Here is a 27,714-nt window from a genome sequence, read left to right as displayed (position 1 = left end):
GCCATGCAGCGGGTCCCGCCCGCCGCCCGTGTCCGGTTACCGGCGCCGGGGCGCAGGGAGCCGCCGTCCCCGGGGCTGCCGCCCGCCGTCCGCGCCCCCGAGCAGGTACCGGGCACCCGGGCGGGCGGGGGGACCCACGCGGAGGGGGGAGTCCCGCGGGGGCGGGAGCCGCACGGGGCGGGCACCCCCCGGCGCCGGGTGACCCCGCGGCCCCGCTCCCGCCCGGCTCCCACCCGTGTCCGTCCGTGAGGAGCGTCCTCCAGACCCCCGCACCCCCCTGCCCCACGGCCCGCCCCGCGCGGCCGCGGGTCTCGCCGGTGCCCCCACGGCCCGCAGCGCAGCCCCGGGAGCAGGCCCCGAGGCGGCGGGGGTGGGGGGGAGAGGGGGGGGCCGCTTCGTGGGCCGGGCGGCGTCTTCTGGCGGGGCCGCCCCCCCGGGGGGGGCTGCGGGGCTCCGTGTCCCGGCCCCAGCGCCTCGGTGACCTTGGGGCGCTCCCTGCCATGCGGGGTGGGGGGGCGGGCGGGGGCGCGGCCCCACGGGGGTCTCGGCCCACTCGCCGACACGGGCCCACCGGGGTCCCCGGGAGCCTGGGGTGACACTGCTGCGCTGTGCAGTGCTGTGCAGTGCTGTGCAGCATCGTGCAGTGCCACGCAGTGCTGTGCCATACCATGCAGCGCCGTGCAGCACCGTGCAGTGCTGTGCCATGCCGTGCCACACCGTGCAGTGCCATGCCATGCTGTGCCACACCGTGCAGTGCCATGCCATGCTGTGCAGTGCCATGCATGCAGTGCAGGGTGATTGCCTGCAGCAGGGTGCAGTGCAGTGGAGCTGCAGCTGGGCAGTGCTGCACACCACGGTGCACTTTAGTGCTTGGTGATGCGGTTTAATGCAGTGCCGTGGGTGGCACTGTGGCACCGGGCAGTGCTGCGCGGCGCAGTGTACCGCAGCATGGTGCCGCACAGTGCAGAGCAATGCAGTTCAGTGCAGAGCAATTCGCGCTAGTGCAGTGCAGTGCAGCCGTGTTGGAGTGCAGTGCGGTGCAGCGCAGTGTAACCATGTGGTGGAGCACAGTGCTGTGCAGCTGTGCAGTGCGGTGCAGCCGTGTGGTGCAGCCGTGCGGTGCAGCCGTGCAGTGCGGTGCGGTGCCAAGCTGCCGCTGTTTGCCTTCAGCCCAAGGACGTCCTTGCAAAAGGGCACCTGTAGCATACCCGCACTCGGGGTTACCCCCACCCAAGGGCCTGGGCACCAGTGGGCCCAACAGCCCTCAGGCTGAGCCCCAGGCTGGCACTGGCTGCACCAACACCAGAGGGTCCCTGGGGACCTCATGGGAGCCCGGCTGTACCCGCAGAGGGGTCTCTGCTTGCCCCACAGCTCCTGCTGCTGTCTCGGCCAGCGGCATTCCCGGTGCAGCCACCGCTGCCGACGCAGAGACAGGTGCTGCCTCGTCCTCCGAGGGTTCCACCGCGGGCAGGGGCCACACAGCTGCCTGCAAGCGGGGGTGTGTCCGCGCCGCCGTCCCCTCTCCCCAAGCGCTGGGGACGGTGCCGGGGCCGGAGGCGGCACTGACCCTTCCCTCAGTGGGCGCCCGGCCAGCGCCGCGTGACTGGGCCGTGGCCGCGGCAGGCAGCACGCGCACTGCGCTGGCGCGCTCCCATGGGACGTGGCAGTCCTGGCACCGCGGCAGGCACGCCACCTCCGAGGCCACCCCGGTGCCTGTGCGCCACGCTGGCCCGTGCAGCACTGCGGCGAACCCCACCTCGGGCAAGGGCACCCACTGCCCCCCCCCCCACCCCCGGCTTTGCTCCCCAAGCTGGGGCACTGGGCCTGGGCAGGGGTCCCACATGGGGTGACCGTCCCCGTGCCCCCCCGCAGGTGCTGGAAGACCCTCAGGATGGCGGAGGCTCACCAGGCTGTGGCCTTCCAGTTCACCGTCACCCCCGAGGGCTTGGACTTCCACCTCAGCCGCGAGGCCGTCAAGCAGCTCTACCTCGCCGGCATCTCCTCATGGAAGAAGCGCTTGGTCCGCGCCAAGGTGGGCTCGGCTGGGGGCAGCTGGATGGTCGGACCCCCACCATCCCCGCTGTCCCCGCTGCCCTGACCCCCCTGTGCCCACAGAACAGCTTCCTGACCGGCGTCTACCCCGCCTCCCCCTCCAGCTGGATGGTGGTCGTGATGGCCACTGCCGGCTCCTTCTACTGCCAGGTTGACCCTTCCCTGGGGATGATCGCCCGCATCCGCCACTGCCTGCCCGAGAGGTGAGCGCGGGCACCTCGGCCGGGGGGCACCACCCCCGTGTCCCACCCATGGGCATGGCCCCACCTGCCCTGTCTCCCAAGGGAACCCACCCCACGTGTCCCCAACCCCACCGGCATGGCCATGGAGGCCTGCAGCATTCCTTGGGGGGGTTCACCCCACACATCCCACCCAATTGGCATGGTCCCACTTGGGGACCTCCCGCAGGGGGTCCCAGTACCCGTTCCTCAACACCATGGGCACAACCCCAAGGGGGTCCCACCCTTCATGTCCCCCAGCCTGTCATGTCACCCCCTCACTGCCCCCGCAGCCGCCTCCTGAGCTACGAGAGCCGGACGATGGTGAGCGCCGCGCTATTCTCCACCGGCGTCTGGCTCTCTGCCGTCCTGCTCTTCCGGCAGGCGCTGAAGCTGCTCCTCTCCTACCACGGCTGGATGTTTGAGCCCCACGGCAAGATGAGCCGCAGCACCAGGATCTGGGTGGTGAGCGGCACCTGCAGCCGGCACCGGCTGCCGGCAGGGCAGGGCAAGTGGTGCTGAGCGGGGTGCTGCCAGCATGGGTGCTGAAGGATGCTGCGGCATGGGCTGCAGTGTCTGCATCTGCATGCATGTGGGCATGTGCATGCGTGTGCACGTGCAGCACGGTGGGTGTCACGGTGCTGGTGGGGGCTGTGAAGCTGCTGATGCTGGGGATGAGCTGAGACTGCGCTGTGGCATGAAGGTGGTGGGTGCTGGGGGTCCAAGGGAGACGGGCAGCGAGGCCGGGAGCTGCCCCGTGTAGCTCTGCCCAGGGTGGGAACAGGCAGGAGCAGCTGCCCAGGCCGGAGTGTCATGGGCAGCGGGCAGGGCTGGGACAGGAGCATCAGGCAGGGCTGGGACCCAGCTGCGGGTGCAGCAGGAGGATGGAGGGCCGGGACGCGGCTGCGGGTACAGCAGGAGGATGGAGGGCCGGGACGTGGCTGCGGGTGCAGCAGGAGGATGGAGGGCCGGGACCTGGCTGCGGGTGCAGCAGGAGGATGGAGGGCCAGGACGTGGCTGCGGGTGCAGCAGGAGGATGGAGGGCTGGGATGTGGCTGCGGGTGCAGCAGGAAGATGGAGGGCTGCAACGCGGCTGCGGGTGCAGCAGGAGGATGGAGGGCCGGGACGTGGCTGCGGGTGCAGCAGGAGGATGGAGGGCCGGGACGTGGCTGCGGGTGCAGCAGGAGGATGGAGGGCCGGGACCTGGCTGCGGGTGCAGCAGGAGGATGGAGGGCCAGGACGTGGCTGCGGGTGCAGCAGGAGGATGGAGGGCTGGGATGTGGCTGCGGGTGCAGCAGGAAGATGGAGGGCTGCAACGCGGCTGCGGGTGCAGCAGGAGGATGGAGGGCCGGGACGTGGCTGCGGGTGCAGCAGGAGGATGGAGGGCCGGGACGTGGCTGCGGGTGCAGCAGGAGGATGGAGGGCCGGGACGCGGCTGCGGGTGCAGCAGGAGGATGGAGGGCCGGGACGTGGCTGCGGGTGCAGCAGGAGGATGGAGTGCCGGGACGTGGCTGCGGGTGCAGCAGGAGGATGGAGGGCCGGGACGTGGCTGCGGGTGCAGCAGGAGGATGGATGGCTGGGACGTGGCTGCGGGTGCAGCAGGAGGATGGAGGGCTGGGACGTGGCTCAGGTGCAGCAGGAGGATGGAGGGCCGGGACGCGGCTGCGGGTGCAGCAGGAGGATGGATGGCCGGGACGTGGCTGCGGTTGCAGCAGGAGGATGGAGGGCCGGAACGTGGCTGCGGGTGCAGCAGGAGGATGGAGGGCCGGGACCTGGCTCAGGTGCAGCAGGAGGATGGAGGGCCGGGACGTGGCTGCGGGTGCAGCAGGAGGATGGAGGGCCGGGACCTGGCTCAGGTGCAGCAGGAGGATGGAGTGCCGGGACGTGGCTGCGGGTGCAGCAGGAGGATGGAGGGCCGGGACGTGGCTGCGGGTGCAGCAGGAGGATGGAGGGCCGGGACGTGGCTGCGGGTGCAGCAGGAGGATGGAGGGCCAGGACGTGGCTGCGGGTGAAGCAGGAGGATGGAGGGCCGGGACGTGGCTGCGGGTGCAGCAGGAGGATGGAGGGCTGGGACGTGGCTGCGGGTGCAGCAGGAGGATGGAGGGCCGGGATGTGGCTGCGGGTGCAGCAGGAGGATGGAGGGCTGGGACGTGGCTGCGGGTGCAGCAGGAGGATGGATGGCTGGGACGTGGCTGCGGGTGCATCAGGAGGATGGAGGGCCGGGACCTGGCTCAGGTGCATCAGGAGGATAGAGGGCCGGGACCTGGCTCAGGTGCAGCAGGAGGATGGAGGGCCGGGACCTGGCTCAGGTGCAGCAGGAGGATGGATGGCTGGGTCCTGGCTGCAGGTGCAGCAGGAAGATGGAGGGCCGGGACGTGGCTGCGGGTGCAGCAGGAGGATGGAGTGCCGGGACGTGGCTGCGGGTGCAGCAGGAGGATGGAGGGCCGGGACCTGGCTCAGGTGCAGCAGGAGGATGGAGGGCCGGGACGTGGCTGCGGGTGCAGCAGGAGGATGGATGGCTGGGTCCTGGCTGCGGGTGCAGCAGGAGGATGGATGGCCGGGACGCGGCTGCGGGTGCAGCAGGAGGATGGAGGGCTGGGACATGGCTGCGGGTGCAGCAGGAGGATGGAGGGCCAGGACGTGGCTGCGGGTGCAGCAGGAGGATGGAGTGCCGGGACGTGGCTCAGGTGCAGCAGGAGGATGGATGGCTGGGTCCTGGCTGCGGGTGCAGCAGGAAGATGGAGGGCCGGGACGTGGCTGCGGGTGCAGCAGGAGGATGGAGTGCCGGGACGTGGCTGCGGGTGCAGCAGGAGGATGGAGTGCCGGGACGTGGCTGCGGGTGCAGCAGGAGGATGGAGTGCCGGGACGTGGCTGCGGGTGCAGCAGGAGGATGGATGGCCGGGACGCGGCTGCGGGTGCAGCAGGAGGATGGATGGCCGGGACGTGGCTGCGGGTGCAGCAGGAGGATGGAGGGCCGGGACGTGGCTGTGGGTGCAGCAGGAGGATGGAGGGCCGGGACGTGGCTGCGGGTGCAGCAGGAGGATGGAGGGCCGGGACGTGGCTGCGGGTGCAGCAGGAGGATGGAGGGCCGGGACGTGGCTCAGGTGCAGCAGGAGGATGGAGGGCCGGGACGTGGCTCAGGTGCAGCAGGAGGATGGAGGGCTGGGACCTGGCTGCGGTTGCAGCAGGAGGATGGAGGGCCGGGACGTGGCTGCGGGTGCAGCAGGAGTATGGAGTGCCGGGACGTGGCTGCGGGTGCAGCAGGAGGATGGAGGGCTGGGACGCGGCTGCGGGTGCAGCAGGAGGATGGAGGGCCGGGACGCGGCTGCGGGTGCAGCAGGAGGATGGATGGCTGGGACGTGGCTGCGGGTGCAGCAGGAGGATGGAGGGCTGGGACGTGGCTGCGGGTGCAGCAGGAGGATGGAGGGCTGGGACGTGGCTGCGGGTGCAGCAGGAGGATGGATGGCCGGGACGCGGCTGCGGGTACAGCAGGAGGATGGATGGCCGGGACGTGGCTGCGGGTGCAGCAGGAGGATGGAGGGCCGGGTCCTGGCTGCGGGTGCAGCAGGAGGATGGAGGGCCGGGACGTGGCTCAAGTGCAGCAGGAGGATGGATGGCCGGGACCTGGCTCAGGTGCAGCAGGAGGATGGGGGGCCGGGACCTGGCTCAGGTGCAGCAGGAGGATGGAGGGCCGGGACGTGGCTGCGGGTGCAGCAGGAGGATGGAGGGCCGGGACGCGGATGCGGGTGCAGCAGGAGGATGGAGGGCCGGGACCTGGCTCAGGTGCAGCAGGAGGATGGAGGGCTGGGACGTGGCTGCGGGTGCAGCAGGAGGATGGAGGGCCGGGACGTGGCTGCGGGTGCAGCAGGAGGATGGAGTGCCGGGACGCGGCTGCGGGTGCAGCAGGAGGATGGAGGGCTGGGACCTGGCTCGGGTGCAGCAGGAGGATGGATGGCCGGGACGTGGGTGCGGGTGCAGCAGGAGGATGGAGGGCCGGGACGTGGCTGCGGGTGCAGCAGGAGGATGGAGGGCGGGACCTGGCTCAGGTGCAGCAGGAGGATGGAGGGCCGGGACGTGGCTGCGGGTGCAGCAGGAGGATGGATGGCCGGGACGCGGCTGCGGGTGCAGCAGGAAGATGGAGGGCTGCAACGCGGCTGCGGGTGCAGCAGGAGGATGGAGGGCTGCAACGTGGCTGCGGGTGCAGCAGGAGGATGGAGGGCCGGGACGTGGCTGCGGGTGCAGCAGGAGGATGGAGGGCCAGGACGTGGCTGCGGGTGCAGCAGGAGGATGGAGGGCTGGGATGTGGCTGCGGGTGCAGCAGGAAGATGGAGGGCTGCAACGCGGCTGCGGGTGCAGCAGGAGGATGGAGGGCTGGGTCCTGGCTGCGGGTGCAGCAGGAGGATGGAGGGCCGGAACGTGGCTGCGGGTGCAGCAGGAGGATGGATGGCTGGGACGTGGCTGCGGGTGCAGCAGGAGGATGGAGGGCCGGAACGTGGCTGCGGGTGCAGCAGGAGGATGGAGGGCCGGGACCTGGCTCAGGTGCAGCAGGAGGATGGATGGCTGGGACGTGGCTGCGGGTGCAGCAGGAGGATGGAGGGCCGGGACGCGGCTGCGGGTGCAGCAGGAGGATGGATGGCCGGGACGTGGCTGCGGGTGCAGCAGGAGGATGGAGGGCCGGGGCGTGGCTGCGGGTGCAGCAGGAGGATGGAGGGCCGGGACGTGGCTGTGGGTGCAGCAGGAGGATGGAGGGCCGGGACGTGGCTGCGGGTGTTGCAGGAGGATGGAGTGCCGGGACGCGGCTGCGGGTGCAGCAGGAGGATGGATGGCTGGGTCCTGGCTGCGGGTGCAGCAGGAGGATGGAGGGCTGGGACGCGGCTGCGGGTGCAGCAGGAGGATGGAGGGCTGGGACCTGGCTGCGGGTGCAGCAGGAGGATGGAGTGCCGGGACGCGGCTGCGGGTGCAGCAGGAGGATGGATGGCTGGGTCCTGGCTGCGGGTGCAGCAGGAGGATGGAGGGCTGGGACGCGGCTGCGGGTGCAGCAGGATGATGGAGGGCCAGGACGTGGCTGCGGGTGCAGCAGGAGGATGGAGGGCCGGGACGTGGCTGCGGGTGCAGCAGGAGGATGGTGGGCCGGGATGTGGCTGCGGGTGCAGCAGGAAGATGGAGGGCTGGGACGCGGCTGCCGGTGCAGCAGGAGGATGGAGGGCCGGGACGCGGCTGCGGGTGCAGCAGGAGGATGGATGGCCGGGACGTGGCTGCGGGTGCAGCAGGAGGATGGAGGGCCGGGGCGTGGCTGCGGGTGCAGCAGGAGGATGGAGGGCTGGGACGTGGCTGCGGGTGCAGCAGGAGGATGGATGGCCGGGACGTGGCTGTGGGTGCAGCAGGAGGATGGAGGGCTGGGACCTGGCTGCGGGTGCAGCAGGAGGATGGAGGGCTGGGACGCGGCTGCGGGTGCAGCAGGAGGATGGAGGGCTGGGACGCGGCTGCGGGTGCAGCAGGAGGATGGAGGGCTGGGTCCTGGCTGCGGGTGCAGCAGGAGGATGGAGGGCCGGGACGTGGCTGTGGGTGCAGCAGGAGGATGGAGGGCCGGGACGTGGCTGCGGGTGCAGCAGGAGGATGGATGGCTGGGACGCGACTGCGGGTGCAGCAGGAGGATGGAGGGCCGGGACGCGGATGCGGGTGCAGCAGGAAGATGGAGGGCTGGGACGTGGCTGCGGGTGCAGTAGGAGGATGGAGGGCCAGGACGTGGCTGCGGGTGCAGCAGGAGGATGGAGGGCCGGGATGTGGCTGCGGGTGCAGCAGGAGGATGGAGGGCCGGGACGTGGCTGCGGGTGCAGCAGGAGGATGGAGGGCCGGGACCTGGCTCAGGTGCAGCAGGAGGATGGAGTGCCGGGACGTGGCTGCGGGTGCAGCAGGAGGATGGAGGGCCGGGATGTGGCTGCGGGTGCAGCAGGAGGATGGAGGGCCGGGACGTGGCTGCGGGTGCAGCAGGAGGATGGAGGGCTGGGTCCTGGCTGCGGGTGCAGCAGGAGGATGGAGGGCTGGGACGTGGCTGCGGGTGCAGCAGGAGGATGGAGGGCCGGGACGCGGCTGCGGGTGCAGCAGGAGGATGGAGGGCCGGGACCTGGCTCAGGTGCAGCAGGAGGATGGAGGGCCGGGACGTGGCTGCGGGTGCAGCAGGAGGATGGAGGGCCGGGATGTGGCTGCGGGTGCAGCAGGAGGATGGAGGGCCAGGACGTGGCTGCGGGTGCAGCAGGAGGATGGATGGCTGGGACGCGGCTGCGGGTGCAGCAGGAGGATGGAGTGCCGGGACGTGGCTGCGGGTGCAGCAGGAGGATGGATGGCTGGGACGTGGCTGCGGGTGCAGCAGGAGGATGGAGGGCCGGGACGTGGCTGTGGGTGCAGCAGGAGGATGGAGGGCCGGGACCTGGCTCAGGTGCAGCAGGAGGATGGAGGGCTGGGACGTGGCTGCGGGTGCAGCAGGAGGATGGAGGGCTGGGACGTGGCTGCGGGTGCAGCAGGAGGATGGAGGGCTGGGACGTGGCTGCGGGTGCAGCAGGAGGATGGAGGGCCGGGACGTGGCTGCGGGTGCAGCAGGAGGATGGAGGGCTGGGACGTGGCTGCGGGTGCAGCAGGAGGATGGATGGCTGGGACGTGGCTCAGGTGCAGCAGGAGGATGGAGGGCCGGGACGTGGCTGCGGGTGCAGCAGGAGGATGGAGGGCCGGGACGTGGCTGTGGGTGCAGCAGGAGGATGGAGGGCCGGGACGTGGCTGCGGGTGCAGCAGGAGGATGGAGGGCCAGGACGTGGCTGCGGGTGCAGCAGGAGGATGGAGGGCCAGGACGTGGCTGCGGGTGCAGCAGGAGGATGGATGGCTGGGACGCGGCTGCGGGTGCAGCAGGAGGATGGATGGCCGGGACGCGGATGCGGGTGCAGCAGGAGGATGGAGGGCCGGGACGTGGCTGCGGGTGCAGCAGGAGGATGGAGGGCCGGGACGTGGCTGCGGGTGCAGCAGGAGGATGGAGGGCCGGGACGTGGCTGCGGGTGCAGCAGGAGGATGGAGGGCTGGGACGTGGCTGCGGGTGCAGCAGGAGGATGGAGGGCTGGGACGTGGCTGCGGGTGCAGCAGGAGGATGGAGGGCCGGGACGTGGCTCAGGTGCAGCAGGAGGATGGAGGGCCGGGACGTGGCTGCGGGTGCAGCAGGAGGATGGAGGGCCGGGACGTGGCTGTGGGTGCAGCAGGAGGATGGAGGGCCGGGACGTGGCTGCGGGTGCAGCAGGAGGATGGAGGGCCAGGACGTGGCTGCGGGTGCAGCAGGAGGATGGAGGGCCAGGACGTGGCTGCGGGTGCAGCAGGAGGATGGAGGGCCGGGACGTGGCTGCGGGTGCAGCAGGAGGATGGAGGGCCGGGACGTGGCTGCGGGTGCAGCAGGAGGATGGAGGGCTGGGACGTGGCTGCGGGTGCAGCAGGAAGATGGAGGGCCGGGACGTGGCTGCGGGTCCAGCAGGAGGATGGAGGGCTGGGACGTGGCTGCGGGTGCAGCAGGAAGATGGAGGGCTGGGACGCGGCTGCGGGTGCAGCAGGAGGATGGAGGGCTGGGACGTGGCTGCGGGTGCAGCAGGAGGATGGAGGGCCGGGACGTGGCTGCGGGTGCAGCAGGAGGATGGATGGCTGGGTCCTGGCTGCGGGTGCAGCAGGAAGATGGAGGGCTGGGACGTGGCTGCGGGTGCAGCAGGAGGATGGAGGGCCAGGACGTGGCTGCGGGTGCAGCAGGAGGATGGAGGGCCGGGATGTGGCTGCGGGAGCAGCAGGAGGATGGATGGCTGGGACGCGGCTGCGGGTGCAGCAGGAGGATGGAGGGCTGGGACCTGGCTCAGGTGCAGCAGGAGGATGGATGGCTGGGACGCGGCTGCGGGTGCAGCCGGAGGATGGATGGCCGGGACGTGGGTGCGGGTGCAGCAGGAGGATGGAGGGCCGGGACGTGGCTGCGGGTGCAGCAGGAGGATGGAGGGCCGGGACCTGGCTCAGGTGCAGCAGGAGGATGGAGTGCCGGGACGTGGCTGCGGGTGCAGCAGGAGGATGGAGGGCCGGGACGTGGGTGCGGGTGCAGCAGGAGGATGGAGGGCCGGGACGTGGCTGCGGGTGCAGCAGGAGGATGGAGTGCCGGGACGCGGCTGCGGGTGCAGCAGGAGGATGGAGGGCTGGGACGTGGCTGCGGGTGCAGCAGGAGGATGGATGGCCGGGACGTGGCTGCGGGTGCAGCAGGAGGATGGAGGGCCGGGACCTGGCTCAGGTGCAGCAGGAGGATGGAGGGCCGGGACCTGGCTCAGGTGCAGCATGAGGATGGAGGGCCGGGACGTGGCTGCGGGTGCAACAGGAGGATGGAGGGCCAGGACGTGGCTGCGGGTGCAGCAGGAGGATGGAGGGCCGGGACGTGGCTGCGGGTGCAGCAGGAGGATGGAGGGCCGGGACGTGGCTGCGGGTGCAGCAGGAGGATGGAGGGCCGGGACGTGGCTGCGGGTGCAGCAGGAGGATGGATGGCTGGGACGTGGCTGCGGGTGCAGCAGGAGGATGGAGGGCTGGGACGTGGCTGCGGGTGCAGCAGGAGGATGGAGGGCTGGGACGTGGCTGCGGGTGCAGCAGGAGGATGGAGGGCCGGGACGCGGCTTCGGGTGCAGCAGGAGGATGGATGGCCGGGACGTGGCTGCGGGTGCAGCAGGAGGATGGAGGGCTGGGACGTGGCTGCGGGTGCAGCAGGAGGATGGAGGGCCGGGACGTGGATGCGGGTGCAGCAGGAGGATGGAGGGCCGGGACGCGGCTGCGGGTGCAGCAGGAGGATGGAGGGCCGGGACGTGGCTGCGGGTGCAGCAGGAGGATGGATGGCTGGGACGTGGCTGCGGGTGCAGCAGGAGGATGGAGGGCCGGGACCTGGCTCAGGTGCAGCAGGAGGATGGAGGGCCGGGACGTGGCTGCGGGTGCAGCAGGAGGATGGAGGGCCGGGACCTGGCTCAGGTGCAGCAGGAGGATGGAGGGCCGGGACGTGGCTGCGGGTGCAGCAGGAGGATGGAGGGCTGGGACGTGGCTGCGGGTGCAGCAGGAGGATGGAGGGCCGGGACGTGGCTGCGGGTGCAGCAGGAGGATGGAGTGCCGGGACGTGGCTGCGGGTGCAGCAGGAGGATGGAGGGCTGGGACGTGGCTGCGGGTGCAGCAGGAGGATGGAGGGCCGGGACGTGGCTGCGGGTGCAGCAGGAGGATGGATGGCTGGGACGTGGCTGCGGGTGCAGCAGGAGGATGGAGGGCCGGGACGTGGCTGCGGGTGCAGCAGGAGGATGGAGGGCTGGGACGCGGCTGCGGGTGCAGCAGGAGGATGGAGGGCTGGGACATGGCTGCGGGTGCAGCAGGAGGATGGAGGGCCGGGACCTGGCTCAGGTGCAGCAGGAGGATGGAGGGCCGGGACGCGGCTGCGGGTGCAGCAGGAGGATGGAGGGCCGGGACGTGGCTGCGGGTGCAGCAGGAGGATGGATGGCTGGGACGTGGCTGCGGGTGCAGCAGGAGTATGGAGGGCTGGGACGTGGCTGCGGGTGCAGCAGGAGGATGGAGGGCCGGGTCCTGGCTGCGGGTGCAGCAGGAGGATGGAGGGCCGGTACGTGGCTGCGGGTGCAGCAGGAGGATGGAGGGCCGGGACGTGGCTGCGGGTGCAGCAGGAGGATGGAGGGGCGGGACCTGGCTCAGGTGCAGCAGGAGGATGGAGGGCCGGGACGTGGCTGCGGGTGCAGCAGGAGGATGGAGTGCCGGGACGTGGCTGCGGGTGCAGCAGGAGGATGGATGGCTGGGACGCGGCTGCGGGTGCAGCAGGAGGATGGAGGTCTGGGACGCGGCTGCTGGTGCAGCAGGAGGATGGAGTGCCGGGACGTGGCTGCGGGTGCAGCAGGAGGATGGAGGGCTGGGTCCTGGCTGCGGGTGCAGCAGGAGGATGGAGGGCTGGGACGCGGCTGCGGGTGCAGCAGGAGGATGGAGGGCCGGGACGCGGCTGCGGGTGCAGCAGGAGGATGGAGGGCCGGGACGCGGCTGCGGGTGCAGCAGGAGGATGGAGGTCTGGGACGCGGCTGCTGGTGCAGCAGGAGGATGGAGGGCTGGGACGTGGCTGCGGGTGCAGCAGGAGGATGGAGTGCCGGGACCTGGCTCAGGTGCAGCAGGAGGATGGATGGCCGGGACGTGGCTGCGGGTGCAGCAGGAGGATGGAGGGCCGGGACGTGGCTGCGGGTGCAGCAGGAGGATGGAGGGCTGGGACGTGGCTGCGGGTGCAGCAGGAGGATGGAGGGCCGGGACGTGGCTGCGGGTGCAGCAGGAGGATGGAGTGCCGGGACGTGGCTGCGGGTGCAGCAGGAGGATGGAGGGCTGGGACGTGGCTGCGGGTGCAGCAGGAGGATGGAGGGCCGGGACGTGGCTGCGGGTGCAGCAGGAGGATGGATGGCTGGGACGTGGCTGCGGGTGCAGCAGGAGGATGGAGGGCTGGGACGTGGCTGCGGGTGCAGCAGGAGGATGGAGGGCTGGGACGCGGCTGCGGGTACAGCAGGAGGATGGAGGGCTGGGACATGGCTGCGGGTGCAGCAGGAGGATGGAGGGCCGGGACGTGGCTGCGGGTGCAGCAGGAGGATGGAGGGCCAGGACCTGGCTCAGGTGCAGCAGGAGGATGGAGGGCCGGGACGCGGCTGCGGGTGCAGCAGGAGGATGGAGGGCCGGGACGTGGCTGCGGGTGCAGCAGGAGGATGGATGGCTGGGTCCTGGCTGCGGGTGCAGCAGGAGTATGGAGGGCTGGGACGTGGCTGCGGGTGCAGCAGGAGGATGGAGGGCCGGGTCCTGGCTGCGGGTGCAGCAGGAGGATGGAGGGCCGGTACGTGGCTGCGGGTGCAGCAGGAGGATGGAGGGCCGGGACGTGGCTGCGGGTGCAGCAGGAGGATGGAGGGGCGGGACCTGGCTCAGGTGCAGCAGGAGGATGGAGGGCCGGGACGTGGCTGCGGGTGCAGCAGGAGGATGGATGGCTGGGACGCGGCTGCGGGTGCAGCAGGAGGATGGAGGTCTGGGACGCGGCTGCTGGTGCAGCAGGAGGATGGAGGGCTGGGACGTGGCTGCGGGTGCAGCAGGAGGATGGAGTGCCGGGACCTGGCTCAGGTGCAGCAGGAGGATGGATGGCCGGGACGTGGCTGCGGGTGCAGCAGGAGGATGGAGGGCTGGGACGTGGCTGCGGGTGCAGCAGGAGGATGGAGTGCCGGGACCTGGCTCAGGTGCAGCAGGAGGATGGATGGCTGGGACGCGGCTGCGGGTGCAGCAGGAGGATGGAGTGCCGGGACGTGGCTGCGGGTGCAGCAGGAGGATGGAGGGCCGGGACGTGGCTGCGGGTGCAGCAGGAGGATGGAGTGCCGGGACGTGGCTGTGGGTGCAGCAGGAGGATGGATGGCTGGGACGTGGCTGCGGGTGCAGCAGGAGGATGGAGGGCTGGGTCCTGGCTGCGGGTGCAGCAGGAGGATGGAGGGCTGGGACGCGGCTGCGGGTGCAGCAGGAGGATGGAGGGCCGAGACGTGGCTGCGGGTGCAGCAGGAGGATGGAGGGCCGGGACGTGGCTGCGGGTGCAGCAGGAGGATGGAGGGCCGGGACGTGGCTGCGGGTGCAGCAGGAGGATGGAGGGCCGGGACGTGGCTGCGGGTGCAGCAGGAGGATGGAGGGCCGGGACGTGGCTGCGGGTGCAGCAGGAGGATGGAGGGCCGGGACGTGACTCAGGTGCAGCAGGAGGATGGATGGCTGGGACGCGGCTGCGGGTGCAGCAGGAGGATGGAGGGCCGGGACGTGGCTGCGGGTGCAGCAGGAGGATGGATGGCTGGGACGTGGCTGCGGGTGCAGCAGGAGGATGGAGGGCTGGGACGCGGCTGCGGGTGCAGCAGGAGGATGGAGTGCCGGGACGTGGCTGCGGGTGCAGCAGGAGGATGGAGGGCTGGGACGCGGCTGCGGGTGCAGCAGGAGGATGGAGGGCTGGGACCTGGCTCAGGTGCAGCAGGAGAATGGAGGGCTGGGACGTGGCTGCGGGTGCAGCAGGAGGATGGAGTGCCGGGACGTGGCTTCGGGTGCAGCAGGAGGATGGATGGCCGGGACGTGGCTGCGGGTGCAGCAGGAGGATGGAGTGCCGGGACGTGGCTGCGGGTGCAGCAGGAGGATGGAGGGCCGGGACGTGGCTGCGGGTGCAGCAGGAGGATGGAGTGCCGGGACGTGGCTGCGGGTGCAGCAGGAGGATGGAGGGCCGGGACGCGGCTGCGGTTGCAGCAGGAGGATGGAGGGCCGGGACGTGGCTGCGGGTGCAGCAGGAGGATGGAGGGCCGGGATGCGGATGCGGGTGCAGCAGGAGGATGGATGGCTGGGACGTGGCTGCGGGTGCAGCAGGAGGATGGAGGGCCGGGACGTGGCTGCGGGTGCAGCAGGAGGATGGATGGCTGGGACGTGGCTGCGGGTGCAGCAGGAGGATGGATGGCTGGGACGTGGCTGTGGGTGCAGCAGGAGGATGGAGGGCCGGGACATGGCTGCGGGTGCAGCAGGAGGATGGAGGGCCGGGACGCGGATGCGGGTGCAGCAGGAGGATGGAGGGCCGGGACGTGGCTGCGGGTGCAGCAGGAGGATGGAGGGCCGGGACGTGGCTGCGGGTGCAGCAGGAGGATGGATGGCTGGGACGTGGCTGCGGGTGCAGCAGGAGGATGGATGGCTGGGACGTGGCTGTGGGTGCAGCAGGAGGATGGAGGTCCGGGACATGGCTGCGGGTGCAGCAGGAGGATGGAGGGCCGGGACGTGGCTGCGGGTGCAGCAGGAGGATGGGGGGCTAGGTCCTGGCTGCGGGTGCAGCAGGAGGATGGAGGGCCGGGACGTGGCTGCGGGTGCAGCAGGAGGATGGAGGGCTGGGACATGGCTGCGGGTGCAGCAGGAGGATGGATGGCCGGGACGTGGCTGCGGGTGCAGCAGGAGGATGGATGGCTGGGACGTGGCTGCGGTGCAGCAGGAGGATGGAGGGCCGGGACGTGGCTGCGGGTGCAGCAGGAGGATGGAGGGCCGGGACCTGGCTGGAGGTGTAGCAGGACCACGGAGGAGTCCCGGAGCCAGCAGCAGGAGCTGGTGCACGGGTGATGCACGGCATGGCAACGGTCCTGCAGGTCTGCGCCGTCCCCTCCATCTTCTCCGTGTTTCCTCCAGGCGCTGATGAAGGTGCTGTCTGTCCGTAAGCCCCTGCTGTACAGCTTCCAGACCTCTCTGCCCAAGCTCCCCGTGCCCCCTGTGGAGGCCACCATCAGCCGGGTAAGGGGCTGGGATGGGACAGGATGGGTCTGTCTGTGGTGGGATGGGGATGGGGGGTGTCACACCGAGCCCCCTCCCTGCAGTACCTGGAGTCAGTGCGCCCGCTAATGGATGATGAGAAGTACAGTAAGATGGAGGCTCTGGCCAAGGAATTCAAGGAGAAGACAGCTCCACGGCTTCAGAAGTACCTGATCCTCAAGTCCTGGTGGACAACCAACTATGTGAGTGCCCTGGGCTTCCCTGGTGATGGGGTGGGGGGGGAAGCAGTGGTGGTCCTCACCTCCAGCACCAGGGATGTTGACCCCCACCCAAGCCCACAGTCCTGCTCTCCCCCCACAATCATGGGAAGGGAGCACTTGGTGCCCCAGCTGGGTCATTAGGGGCAGGGGGTCCTGTACCCTGTCCCCATCCCCGTCCCTGTCCCCGCAGGTGAGCGACTGGTGGGAGCAGTACATCTACCTGCACAGCCGCAGCCCGCTCATGGTCAACAGCAACTACTACGCCATGGTAAGGGGGGGACGGACAGGGGGACTGCCAGCATGACCGAAACCCCCTCCAGGTGCACCCCAGCATCATCACCAAGCCCCATCCCTCGTCCCCAGGATTTCCTCTACGTGACCCCCAGCCGCATCCAGGCTGCCCGGGCAGGTAACACGGTGCACGCCATGCTGCTCTACCGCCGCAAGCTGGACCGCGGGGAGATCCCCCCTGTGAGCACCCTGGGGGGCTGCGGGGGGACGGTGGGGCTACGGGGTTTGGGGAGAGCAGGGGGGCTGGGGAGGCTGTGGGGCAGGGGTAGGGCCAGGGCGGGAGTCGCCATGAGGCTGGCACGAGGTCCTGCGGCTGCCGGGGAGCTCAGGTGGGCTTTGGGGGGCTCAGGGAGGCCAGGGTTTGGGGGTGCAGGGGTTGGAGGTGGGGCGCAGGTGCCCCAGCCCCCCGCTCACCGCTGCCCCGCACAGATGATGGCGCTGGGCATTGTGCCCATGTGCTCCTACCAGTCGGAACGGATGTTCAACACCACCCGCATCCCCGGCAAGGAGAAGGGTAAGGGGGCTGGGGGGCACCCCATCCCCCACGCAGGGTCCGTGGGGTGGCCGTGACACCGGTGTCCCCCCGCCAGACACGCTGCTGCACCTGGTGGACAGCAAGCACCTGGCCGTCTACCACAAGGGCCGCTTCTACAAGGTCTGGCTCTACTACGGGGGGCAGGTGCTGCGGCCCCGCGACCTGGAGCTGCAGTTCCAGCGCATCCTGGACGACCCCTCGCCCCCCCAGCCCGGCGAGGAGCGGCTGGCGGCACTCACCGCCGGCGAGAGGTGCCGGCTCCACCACGGGGTCCCCGCGCTCTGGGCGGGCTGTGGGTGCTGTGCACGCTGCCCGGGGCGGCGGGAGCAGGGCACGGGGGGATGGACGAGGTGCTCTGGGATGGGGACCCTGGGGCCACCCATGGGTTGGGGCTGGGGGCTGCAATGTGGGTCGGGACATGGGGTCGGTGGGTTCAGGGGACTTGGCTGGGTGGTGGGCGTCACCAGCCCCACATCCTCATGGCTCCTGGTGCTAGAACCCTGGGGCCACCTGGGGTTGTGGGTTGGGGTGGTGGGCTCAGGGGGTTTTGCAGGACAGCCCCACACTCACGCTCCTGGTGCCAGACCCTGGGGCCACCCGTGGGTGGGGGCTGCTGCGTGGGTCGGGGCAGTGGGCTCAGGGGGCTCAGCGCATGGTGGTGGGTCTGGGCGTCGGCAGCCCCACGCGCCCTCACGCTGGCCGTGCCGGCAGGGTGCCCTGGGCCGAGGCTCGAGCCCGGTTCTTCAGCCACGGCAAGAACAAGGTGTCACTGGACGCCATCGAGCGGGCGGCCTTCTTCCTGACGCTGGACGAGGAGGAGCACGGCTACAGCCCCAGCCAGGAGGGCTGCATGGACGCCTACGCCAAGTCCCTGCTGCACGGCCAGTGCTACGACCGGTGGGCACCCCTCCCCACCCCCCCCCACCCCAGGACCCTCCCCGCAGCACCCACCCTGCCCTCACCCCCCCTCCCCACAGCTGGTTCGACAAGTCCTTCACCCTGGTGGTCTACAAGAACGGGAAGCTGGGGGCCAACGCTGAGCACTCCTGGGCCGATGCACCCATCATCGGGCACCTCTGGGAGGTAACGGGGGGGCGGGGGGAGCACCCCAGGCTGGGCTCCCCTATTGGGCACCCAGGGGCTGGGGACCCCTATGTGGACACCCTTGTTATGGACCCCCAGGCTGAGGAACCCCTTCTTGAGTGGAGGGGGATCCCACGGGGCTGCCCTGGGGCGAGTCCTGGGACAAGCTGGGGTGAGTGGGGCTGTGGAGGAGGGGGGCTTGGGACCACCCTGGGGTGAGTGGGGCAGCTGGGAGGTGGATTGGGGGGTGATGGGGCGATGGTGGTGGGCTCAGGGGGCCTCACACTCAGGGGCACCTCTCCCCCCAGTTCACCCTGGCGACAGACAAATTCCAGCTGGGCTACACCGAGGCAGGGCACTGCCTGGGGGAGCCCGACACGCGGCTGGCCCCCCCTCAGCGCCTCCAGTGGGACATCCCCCAGGAGGTGGGTCCGACCCCCAAGGCCCCCCGCCCTGGTGCTGCGGGCAGGCTCTCGGGGTCCTCCTGTTCCCCACGGCAGCAGGGTGGGCTCTCTGCACCCCAGCCACCCCCTGCGCCCCACGGCATCAGTGCGCAGGGGTCCCGTCGGCCCTCCGGTGTCGCGGTGCCACTGGCCGTGCCCGGGGCTGGGGCTGGGCCATCAGTGCCCCCCACCCCGGGCGACGGCGGGGCTGGTGCTATCGCCCTGCCCGCCATGGCTGCGCCTCTCCGCAGTGCCGTGCCGCCATCGAGGGCTCCTACCGCCTGGCCAAGGCGCTGGCCGACGACGTGGACTTCTGCTGCTTCCAGTTCTCCGACTTCGGGAAGGGGCTGATCAAGAAGTGCCGGACCAGCCCCGATGCCTTCATCCAGATCTCCCTGCAGCTCGCCCACTTCCGCGTGAGCTGCCCCAGACGGCACGGGGACGGGATGGGATGGGATGGGGATGGGTCGGGGTGGGATGGGGATGGGTCGGGGTGGGATGGGGATGCGGATGGGGATGAGGATGGGATAGGGACAGAATGGGGACAGAATGGGGAAAGGAATGGGGATGGAGATGGGACAGGGACTGGGACAGGGACAGGGACAGGGATGGGGCTAGAAATGGAGGCAGGGATGAGGATGGGATGGGGGCAAGGGTGAGGATGGGATGGGGAAGGGGACGGGGATGGGGACAGGGACAGGCCAGCATCCTCCGGGCCTGCCCCGGTGTGACCCGGCCTCTCCGCAGGACAAGGGCCGCTTCTGCCTCACCTACGAGGCCTCCATGACACGACTCTTCCGCGAGGGCCGGACGGAGACAGTAAGGTCCTGCACCGCCGAGTCCACTGCCTTCGTGCGCAGCATGGCAGACGCCCGGCAGACTGTGAGCAATGCGCCAGGGTCTCCGGCCCCCCAGCCGCTCCCCCTGGACCTCCCCTCCAAGCCCTTGGCTCCATCCTGCTGTCCCCAGCCGGGTCGGGGCTGTCCCGGCATGGCTGGCTCTGCCGTGGTGGTCCCATCCCCTGGGGAGGTCCCCATCCCTCACAGACGTCCCTGTCACTGGGGGAGGTGCCCATGCCTCACAGTGCTCCTCAACCCCTGGGGAGGTCCCCACCTCTGACAGATGTTCCTATTCCTGGAACCTGGACCCTGTCCCTGGAGAAAGTGCCCATCTCTGGAGGGGGTCCTCATCCCTCACAGAGGGAGGTCCCCGTCTCTCACGAAGGCTTCTATCTCTCGGGGGTGGGCCCATCTCTGGGAGAGGTCCCTATTCCTTGGGGACATCCCCATCCCCAGAGAAAGTGTCCATCTCTGGAGGGGGTCCCTGTCCCTGGGTGAGGTCCCCATCCCTTGGGGTCACCCCTGTCCCTGGGTGAGGTCCCCATCCCTCGGAGACACCCCCGTCCCTAGGTGAGGTCCCCACCCCTTGGGGACATCCATGGCCCTGGGAGTGGTCCCCATCCCTTGGGGACATCCCTGTCCCTGGGAGAGGTCCCCATCCCTCAGGATCTCTCCCCCAGAGCTGCACAGCCGTTGCCTCCCCCGGGCAGGACCCAGGAGGACTCATCCCACGCAGAGCACCCGGGGTGGCCAGGTGGGGGGTGATGGGACCCCTGCCTCCACCGGCCCTGAGCCCGGCTCTCCCCGCAGCGAGCCGAGCGCCAGCGGCTCTTCAAGCTGGCAGCCGAGAAGCACCAGCACATGTACCGCATGGCCATGACCGGGGCCGGCATTGACCGTCACCTCTTCTGCCTCTACGTGGTGTCCCGCTACCTGGGGGTGCAGTCCCCCTTTCTGGCCCAGGTGAGCCCGGGCGGGCGCAGGGGCTCGCAGCACCGCGCCGCGACAGCGACGCACGCAGCGCGCGGGACACTGCGTGGGCGCGCAGGGGAAAAACCACCCCGCCCCTTACATGTGTCACCAGCACACGCGTGTGCAAGGGCTGACGTGCTGCACGTGGCCTGGGCGCACACGTCCAGCTGCCATCGTCGACATGTCACTGCCTGTGCCCCACACGGTGACACCAGCACGCACGTACCTGCCAGGCCGCATGCGCCCGCGGGCAGTGGGGTGCAGCGGGGTGCAGCAGAGTGCATTGGGGCACAGTGGGGTGCAGCAGGGCACAGGGGGGTGCAGCAGGGTGCAGCAGAGTGCATTGGGGCACAGTGGGGTGCAGCAGAATGGGGCACCGCAGGGCACAGAGGGGTGCAGTGGGGTGCAGCAGGGTGCGGCAGAGTGCATTGGGGCACAGTGGGGTGCAGCAGAATGGGGCACCGCAGGGCACAGAGGGGTGCAGTGGGGTGCAGCAGGGTGCAGCAGAGTGCATTGGGGCACAGTGGGGTGCAGCAGGGTGCAGCGGGGTGCAGCAGAATGGGGCACAGCAGGGCGCAGAGGGGTGCAGCGGGGTGCAGCAGAGTGCATTGGGGCACAGTGGGGTGCATTGCGGCGCAGTGGGGTGCAGCAGGGTGCAGTGGGGTGCAGCAGGGTGCACTGTAGCACAGTGGGGTGCAGCGGGGCACAGCAGGGTGCAGCGGGGCACACTGGGGTGCAGCAGGGCACACTGGGGTGCAGCAGGGTGCACTGTAGCACAGTGGGGTGCAGCGGGGCACACTGGGGTGCAGCAGGGCGCACTGTAGCACAGTGGGGTGCAGCGGGGCACACTGGGGTGCAGCAGGGCGCACTGTAGCACAGTGGGGTGCAGCGGGGCACAGCAGGGTGCAGCGGGGCACACTGGGGTGCAGCAGGGCGCACTGTAGCACAGTGGGGTGCAGCAGGGCACACTGGGGTGCAGCAGGGTGCACTGTAGCACAGTGGGGTGCAGCGGGGCACACTGGGGTGCAGCAGGGCGCACTGTAGCACAGTGGGGTGCAGCAGGGCACACTGGGGTGCAGCAGGGCGCACTGTAGCACAGTGGGGTGCAGCGGGGCACACTGGGGTGCAGCAGGGTGCACTGTAGCACAGTGGGGTGCAGCGGGGCACAGCAGGGTGCAGCGGGGCACACTGGGGTGCAGCAGGGCGCACTGTAGCACAGCGGGGTGCAGCGGGGCACACTGGGGTGCAGCAGGGTGCACTGTAGCACAGTGGGGTGCAGCAGGGCACAGCAGGGTGCAGCGGGGCACACTGGGGTGCAGCAGGGCGCACTGTAGCACAGCAGGGTGCAGCGGGGCACACTGGGGTGCAGCAGGGCGCACTGTAGCACAGCAGGGTGCAGCGGGGCACACTGGGGTGCAGCAGGGCGCACTGTAGCACAGTGGGGTGCAGCGGGGCACACTGGGGTGCAGCAGGGCGCACTGTAGCACAGTGGGGTGCAGCGGGGCACACTGGGGTGCAGCAGGGCGCACTGTAGCACAGTGGGGTGCAGCGGGGCACACTGGGGTGCAGCAGGGTGCACTGTAGCACAGTGGGGTGCAGCGGGGCACAGCAGGGTGCAGCGGGGCACACTGGGGTGCAGCAGGGTGCACTGTAGCACAGTGGGGTGCAGCGGGGCACACTGGGGTGCAGCAGGGCGCACTGTAGCACAGTGGGGTGCAGCAGGGCACACTGGGGTGCAGCAGGGCGCACTGTAGCACAGTGGGGTGCAGCGGGGCACACTGGGGTGCAGCAGGGTGCACTGTAGCACAGTGGGGTGCAGCAGGGCACAGCAGGGTGCAGCGGGGCACACTGGGGTGCAGCAGGGCGCACTGTAGCACAGCAGGGTGCAGCGGGGCACACTGGGGTGCAGCAGGGCGCACTGTAGCACAGTGGGGTGCAGCGGGGCACAGCAGGGTGCAGCGGGGCACACTGGGGTGCAGCAGGGTGCACTGTAGCACAGTGGGGTGCAGCGGGGCACAGCAGGGTGCAGCGGGGCACACTGGGGTGCAGCAGGGTGCACTGTAGCACAGTGGGGTGCAGCGGGGCACACTGGGGTGCAGCAGGGTGCACTGTAGCACAGTGGGGTGCAGCGGGGCACACTGGGGTGCAGCAGGGCGCACTGTAGCACAGTGGGGTGCAGCGGGGCACACTGGGGTGCAGCAGGGCGCACTGTAGCACAGTGGGGTGCAGCGGGGCACACTGGGGTGCAGCAGGGCGCACTGTAGCACAGTGGGGTGCAGCGGGGCACACTGGGGTGCAGCAGGGCGCACTGTAGCACAGTGGGGTGCAGCGGGGCACACTGGGGTGCAGCAGGGCGCACTGTAGCACAGTGGGGTGCAGCGGGGCACACTGGGGTGCAGCAGGGCGCACTGTAGCACAGCAGGGTGCAGCGGGGCACACTGGGGTGCAGCAGGGCGCACTGTAGCACAGCAGGGTGCAGCAGGGCACACTGGGGTGCAGCAGGGCGCACTGTAGCACAGTGGGGTGCAGCAGGGCACACTGGGGTGCAGCAGGGCGCACTGTAGCACAGTGGGGTGCAGCGGGGCACACTGGGGTGCAGCAGGGCGCACTGTAGCACAGCAGGGTGCAGCGGGGCACACTGGGGTGCAGCAGGGCGCACTGTAGCACAGTGGGGTGCAGCGGGGCACACTGGGGTGCAGCAGGGCGCACTGTAGCACAGTGGGGTGCAGCGGGGCACACTGGGGTGCAGCAGGGCGCACTGTAGCACAGTGGGGTGCAGCGGGGTGCTTGGCGGCACCACTGACGCCCGGTCCGGGCAGGTGCTCTCGGAGCCCTGGCGCCTCTCCACCAGCCAGACGCCGCAGCAGCAGCTGAAGCTGTGCGACCTGAGCAAGTACCCCGACCACGTCTCCACCGGCGGCGGCTTCGGCCCCGTGAGCATCCCTGGGGGGCGTCGGGGGGGTCAGCAGGGCTGGGGGGAGCAGGGAGTGTGGGGGCAGGGAGGTGGGTCTGCAAGGGGTGGGTGTGTGGGTCTGTTGCACGTACTGGTCCATGGGTCTGGGTCAGGGATGTGCCCCACACCGGAGGAACCCCAGCACCATGGCACAGGCGGGGGCCGACAGTGGGCACCCCAGGTGGGTGCCCGGTGCCCCCGGGGGTGCCATGGCCCCGCTCATGCGCCCCCCACAGGTGGCAGATGATGGCTACGGCGTCTCCTACATCATCGCGGGTGAGAACCTCATCACCTTCCATGTCTCCAGCAAGTTCTCCAGCTCTGAGACGGTGAGAGCCCCGGGGCTGGGGCTGGGGGGCTGGGGGTGCTCCCTGGGCAGGGCAGGCAGTGGTGTCTCTCCTGGTGCTGCAGTTGCTATCTGGGCTGTGGGGTCTCCTATGGGGTCCCCGTGGGCCTGGGGCAGCCCCCAGACCCTGGCTCTGACCCCACTGCATCCCAGCCCCTCTCCTGTGGGACCCCCTCACCCTGCTGCATCCCAGCCCCTCTCCTCTGGGACCCCCACCCTGCTGCATCCCAGCCCCTCTCCTGTGGGACCCCCTCACCCTGCCACATCCTGGCCCCTGTCCTGTAAGACCCCAACCCCGCTGCATCCCAGCCCTTCTCCTGTAAGACCCCCACCCTGCTGAGTCCTGGTCCCTCTCCTGTGGGACTCCCACCCCACTGTGTTCCAGCCCCTCTTCTGTGGGACCCCTGCCCTGCTGCATCCCAGCCCCTCGCCTGTGGGACTCCCACCTCACTCCAGGCGTGTGGTGCTGCTCTTGGAGGACCTGCCGGGGATCCCAGGGCACAGAGGGTGCCCCAGGGGCAGAGGGGTTGGGTCCCAATTTTGGGGGGCTGGGAACAGCAGGGTTCATGGGTGCTGCCCTGCAGGACTCAAAGCGCTTTGGGAGGAACATCCGCCAGGCCATGCTGGACATCGCTGAGCTCTTCGACAAGCCGGTTGAGAAGGCGGGGAAGTGAGGCAGGGGTGGTCTCAGACCCCAGCTTGGGAGGCCATGGAGCCGGGGCCAGTGGGGGCCACTCTGAGCCGCGGTACTGGGTGAGATGGGGGGGCAGCGAGGGTGTTGCTGCTCTGTACATGCTTCTAATAAAGGCTGTCTGTGTGAGCCCCTGCTGAGCTCTGCACCCGCCGTCAGGCTGGGGACCCCCGCATCGGGCAGGCGCACCCCGGGCTGGGGACCCCTGCGCCCACCTCGTCCCCATGGTGGTCCTGGCACCATCCCCGCAGCCGGTGGGCACCGGCCAGTGGGCACAGGCAGCGGGTGCGTCAGCGGATGAAAGGCACCGTGGGGCGGTGACCAGTGAGCCGTGGGAGAGCCGTGGGTGAGCCGTGCCCGCCGGCAGCCTGCGTCGCGGTGACGGGGAGTGTGCAGCGGGGCACGGCGGCAGGGACGGGCGCTGCACGAGCCCCTCGGCCGTGTCCGGCGCGGCGGAGCGCCTTGCCCTGTACAGCGCCCAGCAGTCGGAGGCAGCCGGCACCCTCCTCCCGCTGGCTGCCTGCACCCATCGAGCTCACAGGGCTTTGGCGCAGCCCGGCCAGCACATGCAGGGTGTCTGCTGGGGGCACGGGGGGTCCAGCCAGACCAGAGCCCCCCCCACTGCGGGCCCCTCCTTGTCTCAGGATGCTCTGGCCCTGGGATACAGGCTGAGTCCAGCCGGCACCCCCACCCTGCCTGCACATCCCCACCTTCACACCCTGCACCCAACCTCCTGCCTTCACACCCTGCTGTACCCCAGTTTCTTCGCCCCTACCTGCTTCCCCTCCTGCGCTGCCCGACCTGCCCGGTGTCCCCATGCAGAGGGACACAGCAAGGGGGTGACAGGGAGGTGGCACCGCAGTGGCATCCCCAGAGCAAGCACAGATGCTGCACCCACCATGGGCTGCCAAGCCGGGGTCCCTCCTGGGTGTGATGCCCTGCTTTGCAACCCAACTCAGCCAAGGAGCAGCCTCAGCATCAACAGGGTGTGGGGACACTGTGCAGGTGCTGCCTCTGCCCATGCTGGCACCCATCCCCTTGTGTAAGCATCTGCCAGCCCCTGCTCTGGGCCTGGTGCTGGTGCATCCTGCACCCCAACCCCGCTTTGGGGCTGCATCCCACATCTGGACCGTGCATCCTGCACCCTAACCCTGCACTGGGGCCACATCCTGCACCCCAACCCCGCTTTGGGGCCGTGTCCTGCATCTGGGCCCTATGGCCCAGCCCCACGGCCAGGAGCCCCCTGGTTTGGATCTGAGGCCCCCTGAGTGTGGTGGGGACCCCGGAGGCCACAGGTGCCTCTGCCAGGCTGTGCTGCGTCCCCGTTGGGGAGCAGGAGCTGCTGGTGCGTGTCTGGAGCCACGATGAGTGTCTGGAGCCATGGCTGGAGCCGCGCCGGGAGCCGCCGGTCCCTGTTCCCTTATCTGATCCCTGGCTGTGGGCAGCAAGCCCAGTCCTGGCCATGGTCCTCTCCCCATCACTGCAGCTCCTTAACCCCCTCCAGCCTGGCCCTTCTCGGGGGGGCTGCATGCCCAAGGGGATGGCACCCCTGCAACAGGGTGCTCACGCCCAGCACCCCGTTCCCCCATCGCGGGTCCATGACCAACACCTGGCATCACTTGGCATCGCTTGGCCCTTGTCTTGCCCGCGGCTCTCGGCTGCTGCCACCCCCACGTGTGGGGCAGGGACCCAGCCCCCACGCTGGCCGGTGCTCACGCTGGAGCCTGTGTGCTCGTGCCGAAGTGGTCAGTGCTCACACCGGAGGCGGGTGTGCTAACACTGGTGCGGTACGTGCTCATGCTGGCACGGTGCATGCTTACACCAGTGCTCACCCCGGAGCCGTGTGTGCTCACCCCAGAGCCGTGTGTGCTCACCCCGGAGCCGTGTGTGCTCACCCCAGAGCTGTGTGTGCTCACCCCAGAGCTATGTGTGCTCACCCCAGAGCTGTGTGTGCTCACCCCGGAGCCGTGTGTGCTCACCCCAGAGCCGTGTGTGCTCACCCCAGAGCTGTGTGTGCTCACCCCGGAGCCGTGTGTGCTCACCCCAGAGCCGTGTGTGCTCACACCGGAGCCGTGTGTGCTCACCCCAGAGCCATGTGTGCTCACACCGGAGCCGTGTGTGCTCACCCCAGAGCTGTGTGTGCTCACCCCAGAGCCGTGTGTGCTCACCCCAGAGCCATGTGTGCTCACACCGGAGCCGTGTGTGCTCACCCCAGAGCTGTGTGTGCTCACCCCAGAGCCGTGTGTGCTCACCCCAGAGCCATGTGTGCTCACACCGGAGCCGTGTGTGCTCACCCCAGAGCCGTGTGTGCTCACCCCAGAGCCGTGTGTGCTCACCCCGGAGCCGTGTGTGCTCACCCCAGAGCCGTGTGTGCTCACACCGGAGCCGTGTGTGCTCACACCGGAGCTATGTGTGCTCAACCCAGAGCTATGTGTGCTCACCCCAGAGCTGTGTGTGCTCACCCCGGAGCTATGTGTGCTCAACCCAGAGCTGTGTGTGCTCACCCCGGAGCTATGTGTGCTCACCCCGGAGCCGTGTGTGCTCACCCCGGAGCCGTGTGTGCTCACCCCGGAGCTGTGTGTGCTCACCCCGGAGCCGTGTGTGCTCACCCCAGAGCCGTGTGTGCTCACCCCAGAGCTATGTGTTCTCACCCCAGAGCCGTGTGTGCTCACACCGGAGCCGTGTGTGCTCACCCCAGAGCCGTGTGTGCTCACCCCAGAGCTATGTGTGCTCACCCCGGAGCCGTGTGTGCTCACCCCAGAGCCATGTGTGCTCACACCGGAGCCGTGTGTGCTCACCCCAGAGCCGTGTGTGCTCACCCCAGAGCTATGTGTGCTCACCCCGGAGCCGTGTGTGCTCACCCCAGAGCCGTGTGTGCTCACCCCAGAGCTATGTGTGCTCACCCCAGAGCCGTGTGTGCTCACCCCAGAGCTATGTGTGCTCACCCCGGAGCCGTGTGTGCTCACCCCAGAGCTATGTGTGCTCACCCCGGAGCCGTGTGTGCTCACCCCAGAGCTGTGTGTGCTCACCCCAGAGCTATGTGTGCTCACCCCAGAGCCGTGTGTGCTCACCCCAGAGCTATGTGTGCTCAACCCAGAGCCATGTGTGCTCACCCCAGAGCCGTGTGTGCTCACCCCAGAGCTGTGTGTGCTCACCCCAGAGCTGTGTGTGCTCACCCCGGAGCCGTGTGTGCTCACCCCAGAGCCATGTGTGCTCACACCGGAGCCGTGTGTGCTCACCCCAGAGCCGTGTGTGCTCACCCCAGAGCTATGTGTGCTCACCCCGGAGCCGTGTGTGCTCACCCCAGAGCCGTGTGTGCTCACCCCAGAGCTATGTGTGCTCACCCCAGAGCCGTGTGTGCTCACCCCAGAGCTATGTGTGCTCACCCCGGAGCCGTGTGTGCTCACCCCAGAGCCGTGTGTGCTCACCCCAGAGCTATGTGTGCTCACCCCAGAGCCGTGTGTGCTCACCCCAGAGCTATGTGTGCTCAACCCAGAGCCATGTGTGCTCACCCCAGAGCCGTGTGTGCTCACCCCAGAGCTGTGTGTGCTCACCCCAGAGCTATGTGTGCTCACCCCAGAGCCGTGTGTGCTCGCCCCGGAGCCATGTGTGCTCACACCGGAGCCGTGTGTGCTCACGCTGGTGCGGTGCATCCCAGGATGCCAGGGCTGCCACTGGGCACTGCCCAGCACAGAGGAGACAGCCTGGCAAGATGCAGCC

The 27,714-nt window shown here is 69.9% G+C and overlaps 1 protein-coding gene across 1 annotated transcript; it reads left to right on the top strand.

Moving 5' to 3' along the window:
• Positions 1-24,123, top strand: CPT1B (carnitine palmitoyltransferase 1B). The gene is made up of 19 exons (XM_075081821.1): positions 1-105; positions 1,873-2,032; positions 2,116-2,255; positions 2,564-2,735; positions 15,501-15,602; positions 15,686-15,823; positions 16,032-16,109; positions 16,205-16,312; positions 16,562-16,646; positions 16,723-16,918; positions 17,379-17,564; positions 17,645-17,750; positions 18,059-18,175; positions 18,445-18,609; positions 18,941-19,075; positions 19,843-19,995; positions 22,824-22,937; positions 23,194-23,286; positions 23,888-24,123. Exons 2-19 carry the CDS (start codon positions 1,892-1,894, stop codon positions 23,975-23,977), a joined length of 2,319 nt encoding a protein of 772 aa, XP_074937922.1. The 5' UTR covers positions 1-105; positions 1,873-1,891; the 3' UTR covers positions 23,978-24,123.
• The last annotated feature ends 3,591 nt before the right edge of the window (positions 24,124-27,714 follow it).

The sequence above is a fragment of the Phalacrocorax aristotelis genome, chromosome 1 (assembly GCF_949628215.1).
Source record: "Phalacrocorax aristotelis chromosome 1, bGulAri2.1, whole genome shotgun sequence".
Taxonomy (NCBI): Eukaryota; Metazoa; Chordata; class Aves; order Suliformes; family Phalacrocoracidae; genus Phalacrocorax; species Phalacrocorax aristotelis.
The sequence above is the reverse complement of the archived record's forward strand: the minus strand, read 5'-3'. Positions and strand labels throughout refer to the sequence as shown.